General features: G+C 40.1%; 1 protein-coding gene across 14 annotated transcripts in view; it reads right to left on the reverse strand.

Moving 5' to 3' along the window:
• Nucleotides 1-18,728, reverse strand: part of PPARG (peroxisome proliferator activated receptor gamma) — a 122,748-nt gene that overhangs the window by 33,191 nt on the left and 70,829 nt on the right. For 12 of the 14 annotated variants that reach the window (XM_015102096.4, XM_060402029.1, XM_060402028.1 and 9 more), the window contains 3 exons: nucleotides 12,195-12,422; nucleotides 10,282-10,451; nucleotides 1,702-1,840 (listed from right to left, as the gene is read on the reverse strand). In XM_015102096.4, coding sequence (XP_014957582.1) covers nucleotides 1,702-1,840; nucleotides 10,282-10,451; nucleotides 12,195-12,414 — 529 coding nt within the window. In that variant the 5' untranslated portion in view covers nucleotides 12,415-12,422. 14 annotated transcript variants of the gene reach the window in all.

Here is an 18,728-nt window from a genome sequence, read left to right on the forward strand (position 1 = left end):
ACTGGAGAGGGGTGCCATTGCCTTCTCCGAAAAGTAAATATAATTGAAAGCAAAACTGACATCTTTTCCTACAAGGTATTTGTAACAATGACCTCAAAGTCAAAGATTTCTTCATAAAGATAAAATAAATTCACTGCGACATGATCACATCACCTAAAATGTAATCCTTCAACTGAAAATGTACCCTTGCTTTACGAAGTCTGAAATAAAAAGGAAACTGGTAGAATTAAATCAGCAAATTATCCTGCAATTAATGACTGAAGTTGTATAGACAGCAGATATAATCAATTGTTAGGAAAGTTGGACTAAATTTCTATCCTGTCTAATATAGTTGGTAGAACTATTCGAAATACATTCTTGCCTTTAGAGGAAATGACCCCGTATTAACAATACAAATATAATTTTGTAAACCATTTTAAAAGGGTAGAAGACCTATTCAATTAGTGATTCCCGAATATCTTGATTGTGGCTGTTAAAAAAAGAATCTACATGATGGAACAAAAATTTAATTTTCACGGATGCTGTTGAGACCTCATAGATGACGGATGACTTCAAATAGTATATCTTCTTGCCAGATCAGTTTTGAGAGAGGAAAAGGTAAGAGAAAGAAAAAATAGGGCATACGATGACGTGAGACTTCAGATTTAATTTGATTACTTTGGCATTTTATCAATATATCTCTAAGCCCATAATAACTTGAAAGAACTGATGAATACTTGACAAATATAATACTACCTAGTTACAGCAAAACTTTGTTTTGTGAGCCAGTCAACCAATGAGAGCCAAATGGCGATTAAGAGCTATTTCTTCGAACAGGGCTATCTCCCATGATTGTACTGAGTTAGTTCTATAGTTCATGAAAGCATGGGTCTTCAATAGTCCTGCCCTTAAGCTGACACTCCTAATTACAAGCTTCACTTAAGATACAGGTTCAAAAAAGTAGAATGTTTTATTCTCCTATTGAAGTTTTGTGGGACTTTAAAAAATACTTGCTTAATTCACAAATTATATGCTGTACAAAGTCAAGAATAGGGTTCCGCTCATTCCTGCATAGTAAAGAGAAAATAAAAGGACATATATCTATGTCTGATATACCACTAAAGTTCCATATCTATAAATCAGAATTTTCTTACATTTAAAGTAGAAACTAATGTTTATAAAATAGATATCTAGTAATAATCTGCTGTATAGCACAGGGAACTTTGCTCAATACTCTGAATGGCCTATATGGGAAAAGAATCTTTAAAAATAAACAGTGGATAAATGCATATGTGTGACTGAGTCACCTTGCTATACACCTGAAACTAACCCAGCTTTGTAAATCAACTATGCTCCTATAAAATAAAAAAAGTAGAAACTATTTACACATATAATTGTGTTTTTAATACTATTAAAGCAACACAAAAAATTAATCACAACTCTCACATTACATGTGTTTCAGAACACTACAGTAACTTTCATTACCGCCCAGACTTCCCAGTCTTCTCTCCCACTGTGGCAAATGCCCAACTACGAGAGAGAAGGATTCACACTTGAAGCCGAACAACTCTGACCTAATTGAGAAATGCTTTGTTGGCATGCAGTCTTCTGAAATCTGGCGATCTGTGGGAGAACTGAACACGTTTTCAGCCACAGCCCTTGGGCCTACGGGTCCAGCAGCCGTGATGAGAAGCAGAGTGCGGCCACGAAGTGCTCACTTACCATTATGAGACATCCCCACAGCAAGGCACTTCTGGAATCGGCAGTACTGGCATTTATTTCTACTTTTCTTGTGGATCCGACAGTTAAGATCACACCTATCATAAATAAGTTTCAATCTGATCGTCCTCCGGAAGAAACCCTACAAAGGAATATGGGGGGACGGGGGAGGGCAGAAAAGAAGCAAGTGTTAAGTATTTGTGACAATGGCTTAAAGCCACACTGGCCTGAGTATTAGATACTGTAGGCTCTTGACACATTCTGTCAGTGGTGACTTTAGACAAATCGCTTAACCTCTCTCAGTCTTCTCTGCTGTAAACTAAAGAAACAGAGGCTCTCCAGTGTCCCTTTTCAGCTCTTAGTGACCACAACCCACTGATGTCATTCAGTGCATTTTGGCCCCACATCTGGATTTCAGCAAGCTCTAAGAAGTGCTCTGGATTTAATGTAATGCAAATAAAACACCATGTAATCAGTTCAGTCTCTCTGTAAATCATTCCAGCAGCATGCCCTAACCTTATAATTGTGCTAAGCAGTTTGGCAAACTTAGAGTCATTTCATTCTAAAACATGAGCAAGGCCAGTAAAAATCCACATGTGGGTAATTTTTTTGGAATTCTCTATGTTGCATAATTTCCTACAAAATTGGTTTCATTTATTTATGCATTTGAAACAGTGTTCCATAATCACTGTAGCCTACAAACAGAGATAACAGAAAATAACAGGAGAAGTAATATATAAATTCTCAGAAACTTGACCGCTATCTCAAAATAGCAAACATGTCAATTTGAGGCTGAATTCTGCTGTTTATTTTTGAAAGACCTGAAGAAATTCTAACCAGAAATGTTTTCTAACTACATTTTGTTGTTGTTGAGAATATTCCTACTCATCTCTATTGCATTCATTTTCATGAAACTCACTTTTTAATTCTTTCAAGTTTATCTGGCCCTGTTTGAATACAAAAAGCACTGAATTAGGATTGATTCTACCACTGACATGCATTTTGACTTTCTCCAGATTGCTACCTTGATCTCTAGACAAGTATGTTCAGCTGTTTACTTGACAACTTCACTTGGAAATCTAACATTATCTCTAACCCAGCACAACTACCACTGAAGTCCTGGTCATACCCTACAAGCTTACCTCACTGCAACTTTCCCCATCTTTTCTGTCACAACTCCAGCCCTGAAGGCATGCTCAACTTCCTTCTCTCACATGGAAAGCTCACGCTCCAAATATACAATCGCCTGTTTCCCTCACTGCCTTCAAGCTGTGTTAACATCTCAACGTCTTAATGAGGCTTATCTACCTTATTCAATACTGTGGCCTGTCCCTGTCCCCACCTCTCATCGGCCATTCTTGCTCTCCTTTATTCTGCTCTTACCCACCATCTCCCTGCTCCATTAGCAGTTATGACTTCCCAATGTACCACATAATTTAGTTATTTATGTTTATTTTCTGCCCTTCCCTCACTGCCCAACTATAATTCTGAGCTCCCTGGGGACAGGGCTAACCCTAAACCAAACACTAACAATAACGCTCCCTTAAAATTTTTTGTTGAACAAATATGTGTCATTTAACTTCCTTTCTGGGCCATCTCTGATATTTTGAGATTCTAAACTATGACTGAGATATTACAAGGTCATTGGCACACTTTTTTCCTTTCAGGTTTTGAAGCTATCTTATTAAATGTAATAATTACAAACATGTAGGAAATGCATGTAACTGTAAAACATAATGGGCATCCCTCCTGGCTCAGCTGGTAAAGAATCCACCTGCAATGCAGGAGACTTGGGTTCTATCCCTGGGTTGGGAAGATCCCGTGAAGAAGGGAAAGGCTACCCACTCCAGTATTATGGCCTGGAGAGTCCCATGGACAGAGGAGCCTGGCGGGTGACAGTCCATGGGGTCACAAAGAGTCGGACATGACTGAGTGACTTTCACTATAAAACATAATAAGACAATTATCCCACCTGAGCCCATCATCCAGCTCAAGATTTAAAATCATAACCAGCCATGTGCGTGCACGCATGCTCTCTTCCCTTACCCAGCTGCTGCTCCTGCGGCTGCTTGACAATATAATCATAACCCTAATTTTGAGCTTATCATTTCCCTGACCTTTAAAAAAAACATAGCTTTACCATACAGCCTGTAAGCTAGATAAAACATTGCTTAGGTATGCTTGAGTGAGGGCTTTATTAAGCAGTATCATACTACATACAGATTTTGCAAAGAGCTTTTCCTCTCTATGGCTCACTATCCTTGAAGAATATTAGTTCAGTCTTTTTATTTTTTTTAACTTGTAAACCTTTTCATTTTGCTCTCATTCTTGAAACAGTCACAGGGTACTCAGCTTTTCCTCTGAACAATCCGGATTCCATTGGCTCTGTGCTTTCACTGTTTCTGTGGAGATGTCTGTTGTCAACTGACTTTGGTTGCATTTAATTCTCTCTGGTTTTTGTACTGTGCAGTTTTACCGAAGTGTGTCTAGCCATGGATTTCTTTATCTTTTTGGACGTTTTCTGCATCACGGTTTCACTTGTTCATTGGCTCTTGTACTCCAATTAGGTGTTAAGACTTTCTTTTCAAGCCTTCAATATTTCTGAATTTCTCTTTTACATTTTTTAATCTCCTTGCCATTAATGTTGATCACAAAGGTAAACATCAGAACAGCCAAATAAGATGAAAAAAAAAAAAAGACTTTTGCAATGGCAAAAGTAACGAAAAGCAAACATTTCTCACCAAAGTTCATCAGTGAGAAGAGTTCTGTATATTACTCTTTATTAGTAAAGAAGACATATTTTTAATATTCAAAGATCCTATGAATCCTTCAAGAAGTAAAAGAGGCTTCAAATTCTAGCAGATTCCAGATGGGATATGTTCTTTAAGACATTGTTGGTTTCATTCTTAATAACTTCTTTGCACATATCTTTCAGTTTGGTAATCCTTTCTTCTGCTGTGTCCAGTATGCTATTTAACCCTTGCATAGAATTTTCATTTCAGTGATCATATTTTCCACTTTTAGAAGTTTCACTTATTTTCAAGGCGTTGGTCATTCTTGCTAGTCTATTATTGTTCATTCATTGCTATGATTCTGCCCTCTATCTTTAAACGACTCATACATAGCTGCACGTTCTGGATCAGGCAGTTCCAATATCTGCATTCTTGGGTAGGGGTGGAGAGGTCTGTTTGCTTATTTACCTCTGATGAATGTCATCAAACTAGCTGCCTATTTATGTGCTTGCTGATATTTTATTTTGAAGTCATTTCTTGACCTTAAACCATGAGAATCCTACAGGAATTCTTTCCTCCAAAGAGAACTTGAAGATCCTTCTTTTGGAAGTCAGGAGTGCCACTAACTTATGACTATTTCAGACTCTCTTGGGAATTCTGGCTTAACTCAGAAGCTGGGCATCTATCATGAGGCAACTCTGCCCCTCCAAGTGTGCCTGCAGCTGCAGTTCAAGACCTAGGATTGTTTGCTTGTTTTGCTACTAATGTTTTAGAGAGTTTTCCCTACCTCTTGTGAGATCACCAGTATCGCAAAGGATATGTCCTATGTAGGGTATGGTGGAAAGGTAAACCTCTTTAATTCTCAGAGGGTTCTAAGACGCTTTGAATATTTAAAAGGCATTTTCCCCCTGACTGATTCAAGAAGGCTAAAGTAGAGAACTGTTGCCACGGTTAAATACTGTTGAGAAATCTTGCTTTGATTTTTGCCATTGGGTCATATATATTTCATGATATCTTTGGCTGCTTCTCTGAGCTTTACTTTTAAAACCCAATACTAGCAGTTGAAAATGCTGCCCGGCTATCTGACAGGTCCCAGAGTACTCACTTTTTTGGCATGGTTGGAGATGAAGACTTTTTAATAAAATAACCGTGTTTTTTAAGTTTAACATTTATAATGTGATTTGTTTTTTGTTTTCACCCCTATGATGTCTTTCAAAGAGTATCACATTTTTTGTAATGATTCCAATGTTAAAGGATCATCATTCTGTATATCATATATGCACTGACCATACACATAAAATCTTGAACTAAATATATATAAATCCCAGCACAAGTTTGGAACTGCTTTTACTTAAAAAAATTTTTTTAAGACTAAGTTCATGATAACCAGCCATTTTCTTATCATCTGACTTTTTTAAGAAACCTAGAGAGGAAGATACAAAGCTCTCACTTAGTGTTTTTTGTAAGAATTATTTCTTTACTTGATGAATGAAGCAGGCTTCCCCCAAATTTTCTTCATTGCCAATAAAGAAACACTCATTTTTATTATGTCAGTGTCCATAAAATGAAGGGCCATTTCAACAGCTCACAGTTCTGATCACCATGAAGTCTATGAACAGGTGTGATGGAGATGCATCAGTCACCATAAATTGCTTTGTGTATATTTTTATTGTAAAATCTTCACATTTGCTTGTGAGAACATAAAGCCTGCTTATTTCTTTTTTAAAACATTTTCTCCAACCTCTCCTTCATTGCTTTACTAGTAACAAAACTTCAGGTACAATGAGACCTAAGAGTGGTATTTAAATTTTGCAACGAGATTAAACGTCCTGTGTCAGACCTGCAGCCAGCTTTAACGTGAAACTATATGGCTGAATATAGTTTCAGAGGCTGAATCAATGAGCTGCCACTGGTGCACTGGTGCATGGGAATATACTAAAAACTCTTCCTGAGGTAGGAATACAAAAATACATAGAAATATAAAAATAGATTATAGAGTATCGTATGGTGTTTCCTTGTATCTTTACTAAGTCTATGCTTCTAAAATGATCTTTCACTACAGACATAAAAATATTATGAAACCCATTAGGGAAAACATAAATGTCCAATTTATAAGCAATCAGTGTCAGCTTTGCAAGTTCTAAAGTATATGAATCTTTTATTAGTTACAGGTCATATATTACCTAAGTCTGTAATATTAACAACTGAAGAATCTATCATTGTCTTCCTGTAATCCAAATCCAAACATTTTTTTTTCCTGTCTGAACTTCAGCAAGGGTCACCAACATAAACCTGTTCCACTGGCATGTAGATATGTTTAAGAAGATCTACTGATGGCTATCTTGAGCAATACAGCTATTTTTTTTCTATTGTAAATTAGTTTGTAGGTTTGTGGTCAACTGTATTTAATTATGGGTATATCCCACATTCTACTGAAATGACAAATGTTAAATTGCCAAAACACCTTTTTTTTTTTAATGCAGTCTAACACGTGTATTAATTTCACTTTCACTGAGTGTCGTTGGTGAGCGAAGGCCGCATCTTTGTAAAACGTATCTACGGCTGTGCTGGGTCCTCGATGTGCACACCGCCTTCCTCTGGGTGCGGCAGGCAGGGGTTACTCTCTGGTTGCGGGGTGCGGGCTCCTCGTTGCAGTGGCTCCTCCCGCTGTGGAGCACAGGCTCCGGGGCATGTGGGCTCAGCAGGCTCCGGGGCATGTGGGCTCAGCAGTTGTGGGGCATAGGCTTATTCGCCCTGTGGCATGTGGGATCTTAGTTCCCAGACCAGGGACTGAACCCATGTCTCCTGCATTGGCAGGTGGATACTTAATCACTGGACCACCAAGGAGGTCCCATTAAGGTGGTATCTTTGATTACTGATGGGCACTGGTCTAACTGGCCTAATGATGGCATTCAGAGTGTGGCAGCAATTCTGTTCAACTCCAAAGTACCGAAGAATGAGTGAGCATGTCTTCAGCCTCATTCCTTATAACAACAGTTCTCAAACTTTTTGGTCTCAATACCCTTTTACTCACCCTGAAACGTTGAGGTTTTTAAACAGTTTTAATTTATGTGAGCTATACCTATTGATATTGATCAGACTAGAAATAAAACCTGAGACATTATTGTGTACAAGAACATTCAGGTCACATTCCATCAGGCATTAGAACTATGCTACCGTTCCCTGTCATGTAGCTTCTAGAACACTCCACTTATATCCCTGAGAGAATGAGAATAAAAAAGGCCAACAACAAGTTAATAGTATTATGAAAACAGTATCAACCTCATGGGTATCTTGAAAAGGTCGTAGGGACCCCATCCCCAAACCACACTTTGAGAACTGCTGACATCCTTGGACAAGCCAAATTATATTATTCCTCGAACATTTTTCTTATTCTTATCTTTAAAATGGGCAGATGCCTACTTTCCCTTCTAAGCTTTGCATAACCTTCTCTGTATTTTAGTCTTCTTGTTGCTGCTGTCCAGCCACTAAGTCGTGTCCAACTCTTTGCAGCCCCATTGACTGCAGTGTACCAGGCTTCCCTGTCCTTCAGTATCTCTCAGAGTTTGCTCAGATTCATGCCCACTAAGTCGGCGATGCCATCCAACCATCTCATCCTCTGTTGCCCCTTCTTTTCTCTTCAATCTTTCCCAGCATCAGGGTCCTTCCCCATGAGCTGTCTCTTCCCATCAGGCGGCCAAAGTAGTGGAGCTTCAGCTTCAGCATCAGTCCTTCTAATGAATATTCATGGTTGATTTCCTTTCTCAGGAAGTCTGTAATCTTTATTTTGGATGGTTTACAAATCACTGGAGGTTACTATACTGTTAATTTTCTTCTACTGCTTTGGCCTGTCTGTCTCTGGTAGGTGAAGGGCTCCTCTGGGTTCATCAGGTTTTAAGTGTTAATTCTCCGTCTCTGCCTTAGCACATTTCCGTTTGTAACTAGAGGGCACTTGAGTTTTCTCCTCCCTATTTTCTCTTCTTTTTGCTACTTTTCTTCTTTGCTTGCTTTGATCTTCTAAGTTTTTATGCCCTTAGAACTTCGCTTTAACACTACAAGCAACTGCTCACAATATCTGTCTTTTCAATTTTTGGCTGATTGGTTAGTCCTTAAATCGCCATTCAATTTTTAGCTGTTCTCAGAAACGTTAACTCTCCACAAATATCTGATGAATAGAATCACAGTGAAACTATTTGCTTAAAGCTTTTTGTTTTCTAACTGCTTTACCAGCCCATAAAAAACAATACTATACAGTGGAAACTTAACCAACCATACTTTATTTATCAACATAAATTACCAAGATGATCAAAACTAGATGATTTCTTCAAGTACTTCTAAGAATTTAGCCACAATTTCCTCAAAATTACATAAATCTAACTGAGTAAAATAACAGGTTCTTACTATTCCTTGAGAACATAATGATTTCCTATAAGGTTACAGATATTTTAGCTTGGTTTCAATCACTGAATGAATGGGTTTTCATGTTTTAAATGAAAGCATCTCTTGCCAGGAGTCATTTTGGAATTTCAGACCCAGAGATGAATCAGAAACCCTTTGGCGAGCTACTCTAGCCAAATTGTTTTATACATGAGTGACTGAGGCTGAAATCCTCATGTGATTGGTTAGAGGCCATGGACAAGTGGCCAGGTAATTACTAACTTGTCTCTTTCACTTTATTAGGTTGCCTTTAGAAAAATAAACTTTTGAATTGAAGAGGCTTTAGTGATCATCTGAATCAATACCATCATGTTATAGATGTGATAACTTAGGCAGGATATGGTTAAAAATATAATATATACAAAGGCATCTTACACAGTATCTGGTGTATAGCAGAAATTCAGTAAATATTAACTTCCTTTTTTGGCTCATGGTCCAGTTAGGAATGCAGATCTCCCAACCTACCTAACTGCTGTCATGTATCTTCATTCTGAACAAAAAGCCCTACTGATGGTTGAATCTGATCTTATATAAGCAGCATTATTTTATAAGGTAAATACTTATCAAAAATTTATTCTGAGCACTAGAGTATATAATACTAGTCAATTACTATTTTATTCAAGGAGCCTATTAGAATTAATTCTTTTAAAAGACTTCATTTTAAAACATGAGTAGATTAACATTTTCTCAATAGGGCAGAATATTAAATGAATACTAAGTGAACTTTCCAAAATAGCCTTTTTCACAAAGAAAGGAGGGGAAGAGAAAGGGTATCTCTTTTCAAAAATAGCTGTATCTCTTTGCCTGACCATAACATATGGCTCACACTGATGCTGAATAAGGAAACACACAGCATCAGTTTACGAGTCAGAAGGTGTATGGATGTGCCACTTACAATGGATGACCACAGGAAAATCTCAGTGACACAAGATTTCTACACCTGCAAAGCGGCCATAAATAAGTTCAACCTTTAGGACTGTGGTAAGGCTCAAATGAAGGTTATCCATCTATCTACATATACAGAATATTACATAGTATAGTGGAAAGAAAAAACATTAGGAGATTCAGGAAATCTGGGTTCTGTTCAGGGTCAGCCCATCACTCTCCTGCCATGTTACTATGAACCAGCAATTTCTTTTTTTTTGTAATCTACAAAATGCGAAGATGGAATTAGATCAGCACTGCACAGGACTAATTTGGAAAAAAGGAAGTGAGGCACAGTAGCCTTGCTTTTTTATGATTTTCTTAGGTTTTCAAGTATTATATCATCTAAAGAATGGGTTTTACCAAAGATATTTAAAAGTTTGACAGCTCTGTCTCAATTCTTTGCCATCTGTTTGCAACAGGAAATGGAAACCTAGGTACATTTTCAGCAAATTTTTTCAAAAACGATTTTTTTTTTTTTTTTTTTTACCTTGCATCCTTCACAAGCATGAACTCCATAGTGGAACCCTGATGCTTTATCCCCACAGACCCGGCACTCAATGGCCATGAGGGAGTTGGAAGGCTCTTCATGAGGCTTACTGTACAGCTGAGTCTTTTCAGAATAATAAGGTGGGGATACAGGCTCCACTTTGATTGCACCTGTGTACAGAGAAGCATGAGCAGACAATCATCACGGGAATAACAATGCTAAACAGGCAACAGGGCATGTCGCTGTAGCACACCTTCCTACCCATATTTCACTGTTTAGGTTAGATGCACTATGGAACATGAAAAAGACACAGGGAGAAGTGGGCTTCGTCATCACATGCAAGCCACAACACCTCCGAGCCTCACCTGTGAAAACAAACTGGGAAGGGAATTAAGTCTGTGGTTCTATGACCCTCCAAGACCTCATGATACTAAAGTTCCCACAGGAAATATATAATATTTGAAATCATGAAGGTTATTTTTCTATGGGCTGTATCTGGCATTCATGACAATATTAAATTATATATTTCAGCTTGAATATTGCATTTTTAGAAGTGTTCTTAAACCACTCTTGCAAAGGAAACACAAAAAGAACTGAGAAGGACATGGTATGCCCAGCTTGAGGGTACGTGAAAAGTAAGAGACCAGGTTCTCATCAATGTTGAGTCTGAAAAGATGGTTTGTGAAATGATCTTTGATAGAGAGAGACACTTTAGAAAGCAAGCACTATCTTTCTGCTGGTCAGGATCAAGCCTATTAAATTTCCATATTAAGCTTCAACTGAAATCACACATGTAACTATAACCAAGTATATAATTTATCTTAAAAAAAAAAAACTAGAAATACAGGAAGTTCTTACTTCTTGTCAAGTAATGGCTGCCAATTACACAGTGGTTGCTCTGGAAAACCAGCATATCAGCAAAGAGATAAAAATCAAGGAAACAGCATCACAGAAATTTATCTTATCTTGAAAAGTGCAGTTTTAGTTTTTCTTGATGTGAGCTGCATTAATGGCACGGAGATTTATCAATAGTCTACAGTGTCAATATTCAAATTTGTGCTGAAAAATAGGTTTCAGTGTAAGCTGTTCAAACTGCAGAATTAGGAAAGGTGCATTATAGTAACAGTGATTTAGCAATAAGTTAAAGGAGGTAATAAACTGTTACCTATCTGCTTAAAAGTAGAAACAATGAATCAAAATCTGGGGGGTTGGGGACGGATATTTAGCCTGAGATACAGCTAGCACGGTGATCATGCTGGAGACTGTCCCTGAAAAGGAAAGAAGAAAAGAAAGAGAGGCGGGAAGGGAGGAAAAAGGAAGGAGGATCCAGGGTGTTCACACACTACCTGCCTTGTTGGTCACTTACATGTGTGTGTCAGCTCAGTCACAGCCATGCCTCTTTTCAACCACATGGACTGAGCCCCCCAGGCTCCTCTGTCCATGGGATTCTCCACGGCAAGAATTCTGGAGTGGGTTGCCATTTCCTCCTCCAGGGGATCTTCCCGACCCACGTCTCCTGCACTGCAGGCAGATTCTTTACCACTGAGCCACCTGGGAAGTGAAAGTGTCAGTCCGACACTTTTCCCCAAGAACTTTAGCCTGCCAGGCTCCTCTGTCCATGGAATTTTCCAGATAAGAACAAGGGAGTAAGTAGGTAGCCATTCCCTTCTCCAGGGAAATCAAGGATCGAATCCGGGTTTTCTACATTGCAGGTGGATTCTTTACCATCTGAGCCACCTGGGAAGCCCTTGGTCAGTTATAAACGCTTAGTATTTCATGGACAAGTGGATGGATGAATGAATGGTAAATGTCTTCACCACAGCCATTAGTCCTGGGAGCATTTACCCTACTGTGGACGAGAGATTAGTCCAATTCTAGTCTCAACAGTCTGAAAAGTGAAATAAACCACATACTTTGGTACTCTTGGAGCTTCAGGTCATACTTATAATCTGCAACCATCGGGTCAGCTCTTGGGAACGGAATGTCCTCGTAGTGCGGAGCGGAAATGCTGGAGAAGTCAACGGTGGTGAAGGGCTTGATATCAAAGGCATGGGAGTGGTCATCCATCATAGAAAGGTCCACGGAGCTGATCCCAAAGTTGGTGGGCCAAAACGGCATCTCTGTGTCAACCATGGTAATTTCTGAAACAGAGAAAAGGCCAGCTGTGACGTCAGTCCTGAGGACTGGGCAGTCTCGTGACGACACACAGAAAGGATACAGAAAGAGTCTCCGGTCAAGATGTCACCTAGGTGATCACGAGGAGAGAAGTGAACACAACCACCCTCCTAGTGCCGTCCAGGTTGCTGAACTAACTGAGGGAAGTCACCCATTACCTGAACGTCATGGTCGAGGACCCTCCAGTGGTGTCAGCTTGTACAGCGGACCCATACCAACGTCCTACAGACAGCCCTGTTCTCCTTACAGTGGGATGACTTTCCTAAGGGTATCTGGGAATGGGCTTCTTGCTTTTTCCCAGCAAGCAGAGAGCTAAAGAATGCAGCTCTCACAGGCTGACTCTTGCAAGAGGTTAAAGATTCTAGCTGTGGTCTTCATAAGAAAAACAAATTGCCTCGAAAACACAAATAAGGAGACGAGCGCTGTGAATGTGCTTCAGTGGCTCCAAGAGGGCTCATCAGGCACTGTGTGGGTTTGCACGTCTGAATATCTGCATGAATAAGGACGAAAACCATCTGAGGTTATCTGTGTTATGGTACAAGCCCTACGCTGCTGACAGTTCGGAGCTCACACTGGGTCTCAATGACATCCAGGAAACAGTGTGCGCTCTTAGTGACGGGGCATCCATCGAACTGTATCTTTTGTTCTGAACGTCACCTAAATCTACTCAACCCAGGACACACCATTTACTTTGCCTATCTCCTCAGTCTGCTTCCTTTATTTTTCTCCAGCCATTTTTCTTAGAATAAATCGCTTTCCTATGAAAAGACACCTCTCTCGTCTCTCTTGCAATATCCACAATTGTGGGTTTATCGACTGGTTTCTCAGCACGCTGACTGCAAAGTTCTTCTGAACACCAAAGTAAAGGTTGACCAAGCTAAAGGCAGCGCAATATGCTGCTGTATCAATACTGGGAAATAAAAATAGGGATGGAAAACATGTCTGGGTTGCAAGAAAAGTTGTTTGCTCATCATTTTACTGGCTTCATTTTGTTTCACTTTTAACATATGACTTCAGTGACTGCCTGCCAACCAACATCAGGCTTCTCCACACAGGAATCATATCCCTAAGGGTCACTGGTTTTATTGAAAAGCTTTGTGGAAAATTTTAATGATAAAATAGCTATTTATGTGTAAAGAACTAGAATGAAAAATTCATCTGATTTTAAAGAGATGACTCTGAAACTCCTAAACAACTTTATACTTGTAGTACATTTCAGCTACAGCTAGAAGAACACTAATTTTTTTTAAAACAGACTGTATTTTTTTAAGCTTTTTTTTTTTTTAATATGAACCATTTTCTAAGTCTCTATTGAATGTGTTACAATACTGCTTCTGTTTCATGTCTTGGTTTTCTGGCCACAAGGCATGTGGGATCTTACCTCTCAGACCAGGGGATTGAACTCACGCCCCCCTGCATTGGAAGGTGAAGTCTTCACCCCTGGACTGCCAGGGAAGTCCCCAAGAGAATAGACTTTATTTTAAAAAGCAGCTCTAGGTTTACTTAAATACTGAGCAGAAAGTTCTCCTATACTCCTTCCTCTTTCTCCCTCCCCACCAAACCCTGAAACACATAGTTTCCCCTATTAATAATTGACATTTCCCCTGTTATTAACCCTTGCGTTAGTGTGGTATTGCTTGTTACAAAACTGATGAACCAACAGTGATACATCACTAACTAAAATCCAGTTTACCCTCGGGTTCGCTCTTCTGTGTGGACCATTCTATGGCTCTGACGAACGTATGGCGTCCCGGATTCACCATCAGAGAAGCCTACATTTCCTTGCCCTAAACGCCCCTTGTGCTCCACCGATACATCCCTTCCTTCCCCAAGATGGCTAACTTTGTTGTCCTCTTCTCCTAAGGGCAATCTGCCGCAAAAGCAGGGGGAGCACTGATCGACGTGCAATAAATTTAGAAGTCTTCATCTGTCATGCAAGCGCCCCGATAGTCCGACTTCTTCAGTGCCGTTTTCCACTTGGGCTCCCGGACCTCACCCCCGTCCTCAGCAGCCACATGCTTGGGCGCCTCACACCGTGCGCCCAGGGCAGACACTCTGCCCCGCTCATCTCCGTTCACGCTGTCTCTGGGACTCCTCGGACTCCTCCCATTCCTCACGATCACACGTCATGACGCCCGTCTGTCTTTCCCACAGGAGTGGGAAAAATCCCACACTGATCCACACGCTACTTGCTCCATGAAACCTTCCATGAATTCTCCAACTTAAAAAAATATCCTCCCTTCTCCGTGTTCCCACAGCACTGAGTACACCTCTTTCATTCTGGTATAATTGTTTAAACAAATATCTCCACTGTTAGATTTCCAGTTTTTGGAGCAAAGGACAGTGTCTTATTATTCCGTTTTCCCTTTAGACCTTGTTTACTAAATGCTTGCCAACTCAATGATCATATTTTATAAGGAAGGCCAGAACAAGTATTCATTTCTCTGTGGAAAATGGAAAAAATAAAGACACTTTCTCTGCAGTTTAGCTTTGCTAAGACTGAAGCTCCCCAGAAAAAAAAATGTAGCCTTCAGTATCATAAATAAGATAGAGTTTAAGCTGTACCCCTCCTCTCGACAATGCATACTCAGTTTTTCTCTTCTGATAATTGCAACAGAAAGATTAGGGTCCTATAAACTTTTTTTTTTTTTTCTATACAGAAAGGACAAAGAAAGAAAGAAAACTGTCTGCTTCTTCAGCTCTATGAAAAAGTGTCTGACCCTTCCCTTCCTCCCCTCTCCCTGTCCTCTCAACCTGGGACACCTTGACCTAAACAATAGTACCCCACCGGCCACAGTTGCTGGGAGGCACAGTGGTTCCCTAGATGTTTTATTTTATTTTGACTTAAGAGATGGGTCCAGGCAGCCTGCTTTTAATTTTGTCTCTGGAAAACATAAGCTACCGTTTCTGCCAAGCTGTAAGGCGAGTAGGTGTTTTTCGTTACCTGGTGCAATTACCCATGGGAGAACACATGAGCAAACCACTTGCATGCTCAGCAGCCCCTCTCAGGGGTAAGAACAGTGTCTTCACCTTCCAGCCGGGTGACAGGAGCGCACTGTGTTAGGCACATCCCTTAATTTCACAACCGTACGTGTGTTCCAAGCAGACGGCAGTCCTGGGGCAGATGTTGTGGGGTAGGACAGACCATCAACCCTGGCTTTAAACTCTGCGACAGTTCATGAGCAGATTTTTTCACAATGTGTCCAAGTACAGTGTATTTCATGCAGAGAGACATATGATGCAAAGTACAGCAACTTCTCTCACCCGAGAGGCATCACTGTTCAGGAGTACGGAAGTGGGTCAGAAAAGATTTTACATGATAAGTCGAGCACTAGAACTATACAGTGTACCTGCCAGGTTTTATGCTGTCTCCTATGAAAAGTAAAGAAAAACTTCTAGAATATCCAGGGAAATGCTGCATCTCCTTCATAATAATAATTGTTGTTCAGTTGCTAAGTCATATCTGACTCTTTGTGATGACATGGACCATGCACGCCAAACTCCCTGTCCCTCACTATCTCCTGGAGTTTGCCCAAGTTCATGTCCATTGAATTGGCGATGCTATCCAACTATCTCTCTCGCCTTAATAATTACATTAGCTGAAGCCTGGCGTGCTGCAGTCCATGGGGTCGCAATGAGTCGGACACAACTGAGTGACTGAACTGAGTATTAATAGAACCCTAAATTTTTGCTGGGTGTTGTGCCAAATATCATCTCATTTAATGTTCACAATGTCCTGTGAAGTAGGTATACTTGTAAATCTCTTTAAAGAAGAGGAAACCGAGGCATAGATATGGAAATAACTTGCCCAAGACCACCCAGTTACTAACAAGCAGAGCTGGATTATGAATGAACACAGATGGTCTAAAACTCCTCAGCCTGTACCAGTTATTAAAGAGCAGAGAACTCCAGAGCCTAGCCTGCACATGTGACTTCCTAACTTAGTACTGGTTAGGAAAACAAATCTCTTCTTGGATCTTCTAGTTCTATATCAAATAGCAATTAATTTCAATGAACCCTCATTGAACACCTATGATGTGCCTGGTTCAAAGGGATGCCCTGTAAAGGGTGAGTAATTCTCCAGTAGAGGTTTCACTGGAGCAACTGGTTAAGCTGAGCAACAAGAGTGGGTGCAGGGAAGAGCCTTTCCTAGATGGTCTAAAATTTAGGAGCCCTGTTGGAAGTGACCTCAGAGAGACATTTGGTCACTGGTGGTTTTTTTTTTTTTCCAATCTCATTTGTTTCAGTTCAGGGTCATGGTACTCTTCAATGTGATTCATTTAGCCACCCTCCTTATTGACCTATTCAAATCACTTTGCAGTGACCTGTGAGTTTCCTAAACCCTCTCCTGTTACAACAGCTGATACCCAGAGACAGAAATCACCTTGAAAACGTGAGAGCAAAAAGGGCCTTTGGGAGATCATCTAAGCTCCTCATCTGACAGATGAAGAAAAGCAGGCCAAGTGATTTGCTCGTGAGTCTAGAGCTGGAGGCTGAGCCCATGAGAATCCAGGTTTTCTGTCTTCTTCTGTAGCGTCCTCTGCACTGCGTCAGGGAGTTGTTACTGTGTGTAAACACGTTGAAAAGGGGACTTTTCAACCTACACCAATATCTACAGATCTGAACATTTCAGTCTTGACTCCTACACAGGAATGACGTCAAATTCATGAAGGAAAAAAGTCTCTTGCAAGAAGCCATGTGCTGGATGACAAATTAGAATTAAAAAAAAAAAACAAAAACTGGGAGTAGAATTTGTTTCTAAGAAAAACAATAAACTCTGAATTCATCAAAAGGTTTAGGGAACAGTCTGATAAAGTGAGCATCATACCAGTCTAAGTTTTCATATCATAGATGGATGCATTTTATATGTTTGCTTGTTGAAGGGGCTGCTGTTCTGGACATTACCATCTGCAGCTGGAGAGCCAGTAGTGAGTCAGCGGCCCCAGGTTTGAATCCTGCCCTCCTGCTTGCCATTTTGTGACCTCTTTATACCTAATTATCCCTAGTCGGTATAAAGAATCCTACTGCAGACCTCATGGAGTTGCCGTTGAAGAATCATTAAATAATATATGTAAAGCATCTGGCATGGGGCCATCGAGTTCCCTATAAATATAATTATGGGTGGCGGAGGTACTTTTTGTCACCAGAGTACTAGAATCATGTAAAAGGTGGGCTAAATGCTCCCCAATGCTACCACTAGGGGACAGGAAGAGGAAGAAACAGCAGCAAAGTCCTATTGTTCAAACAGGACTACGCCTAAAACAGATGTCCTGTTTCAAAAGCCTCTGCAAAAGGAGAGTCCACAGCCTCTCCTGGTTACTCATTCCAACGCTTAATTACTCTTCTGCAGTCAGGAAAGTCTACGTCTTATCTGGCATATCCCCAACTGTGTTACACATATGTTAGCGATGTTCCTTTCAGAATAATTAAAAACAAAAAAATCCTGGTGGGCAAATAAACTTAGGAAATGCGACATGAAGCCAGTTTAAATGGGTTTGCCGCAGGACTTCTTAGAATTAGATGTTAGTAATTCATGAGAATATACAAAAATGGGGGGGGGCATGGCCTACAATGTTCACAGAGTTTACTGTTTGATGGAATAGGGTTTGTGAAACGATGGTCTAAGCTATGTTGTTGGAGTTTATAATTTTGGAATTTCATTTTCTAAATGGATAGTTAGTGTCTTCTGTATATTTGTCCTTTGCCTCATGTACTTGAAAAGCATTAAGTTACTCCTTAGGTTTTCTTTGACGTTAGAATGACTAAGGGCAAGGATTTATGTTGGTTGAAACAACAGCAAAACACAAGAGAGAAGTTAAACCACGCAGAAAGGAATCACAGTAAAGACGAATGCTCCTTTTACAGAGACTCTCCTAAAAGATTCCGGACAGGAAAACAAAGTCCCATATAAAGGGCCAGGAATCTGAATGTCATTGACTTGTTCAAGAGCAGCACTGGAAGCTAGAAAATTAAAAGAGCAGTGTTTTCAAATTTCAAAGAAAAAAATGATTTCCAACTTAGAATTTTATACTCAGCCAAACCATCACTCAAGTGTAAGAGGAGAATAAAGACATTTTCAGAAATACAAAGCCTCAAAAAGAGTCACCTCTTTCCTAGAGTTCCACACCAGAACAAAAAGGAAACAAAAGATCCAGGAAGCAAAGGATGGAAACCCAGTGGAGAGGTGGTAGGAAGGCCCAGGATGCCAGATCCTGAACAGAACCTGTTCCTAGACACAGAGAAAGCAACAGGGGGACAGGGGAGGGCAGAGG

Source organism: Ovis aries, chromosome 19 (assembly GCF_016772045.2).
Source record: "Ovis aries strain OAR_USU_Benz2616 breed Rambouillet chromosome 19, ARS-UI_Ramb_v3.0, whole genome shotgun sequence".
Taxonomy (NCBI): domain Eukaryota; kingdom Metazoa; phylum Chordata; class Mammalia; order Artiodactyla; family Bovidae; genus Ovis; species Ovis aries.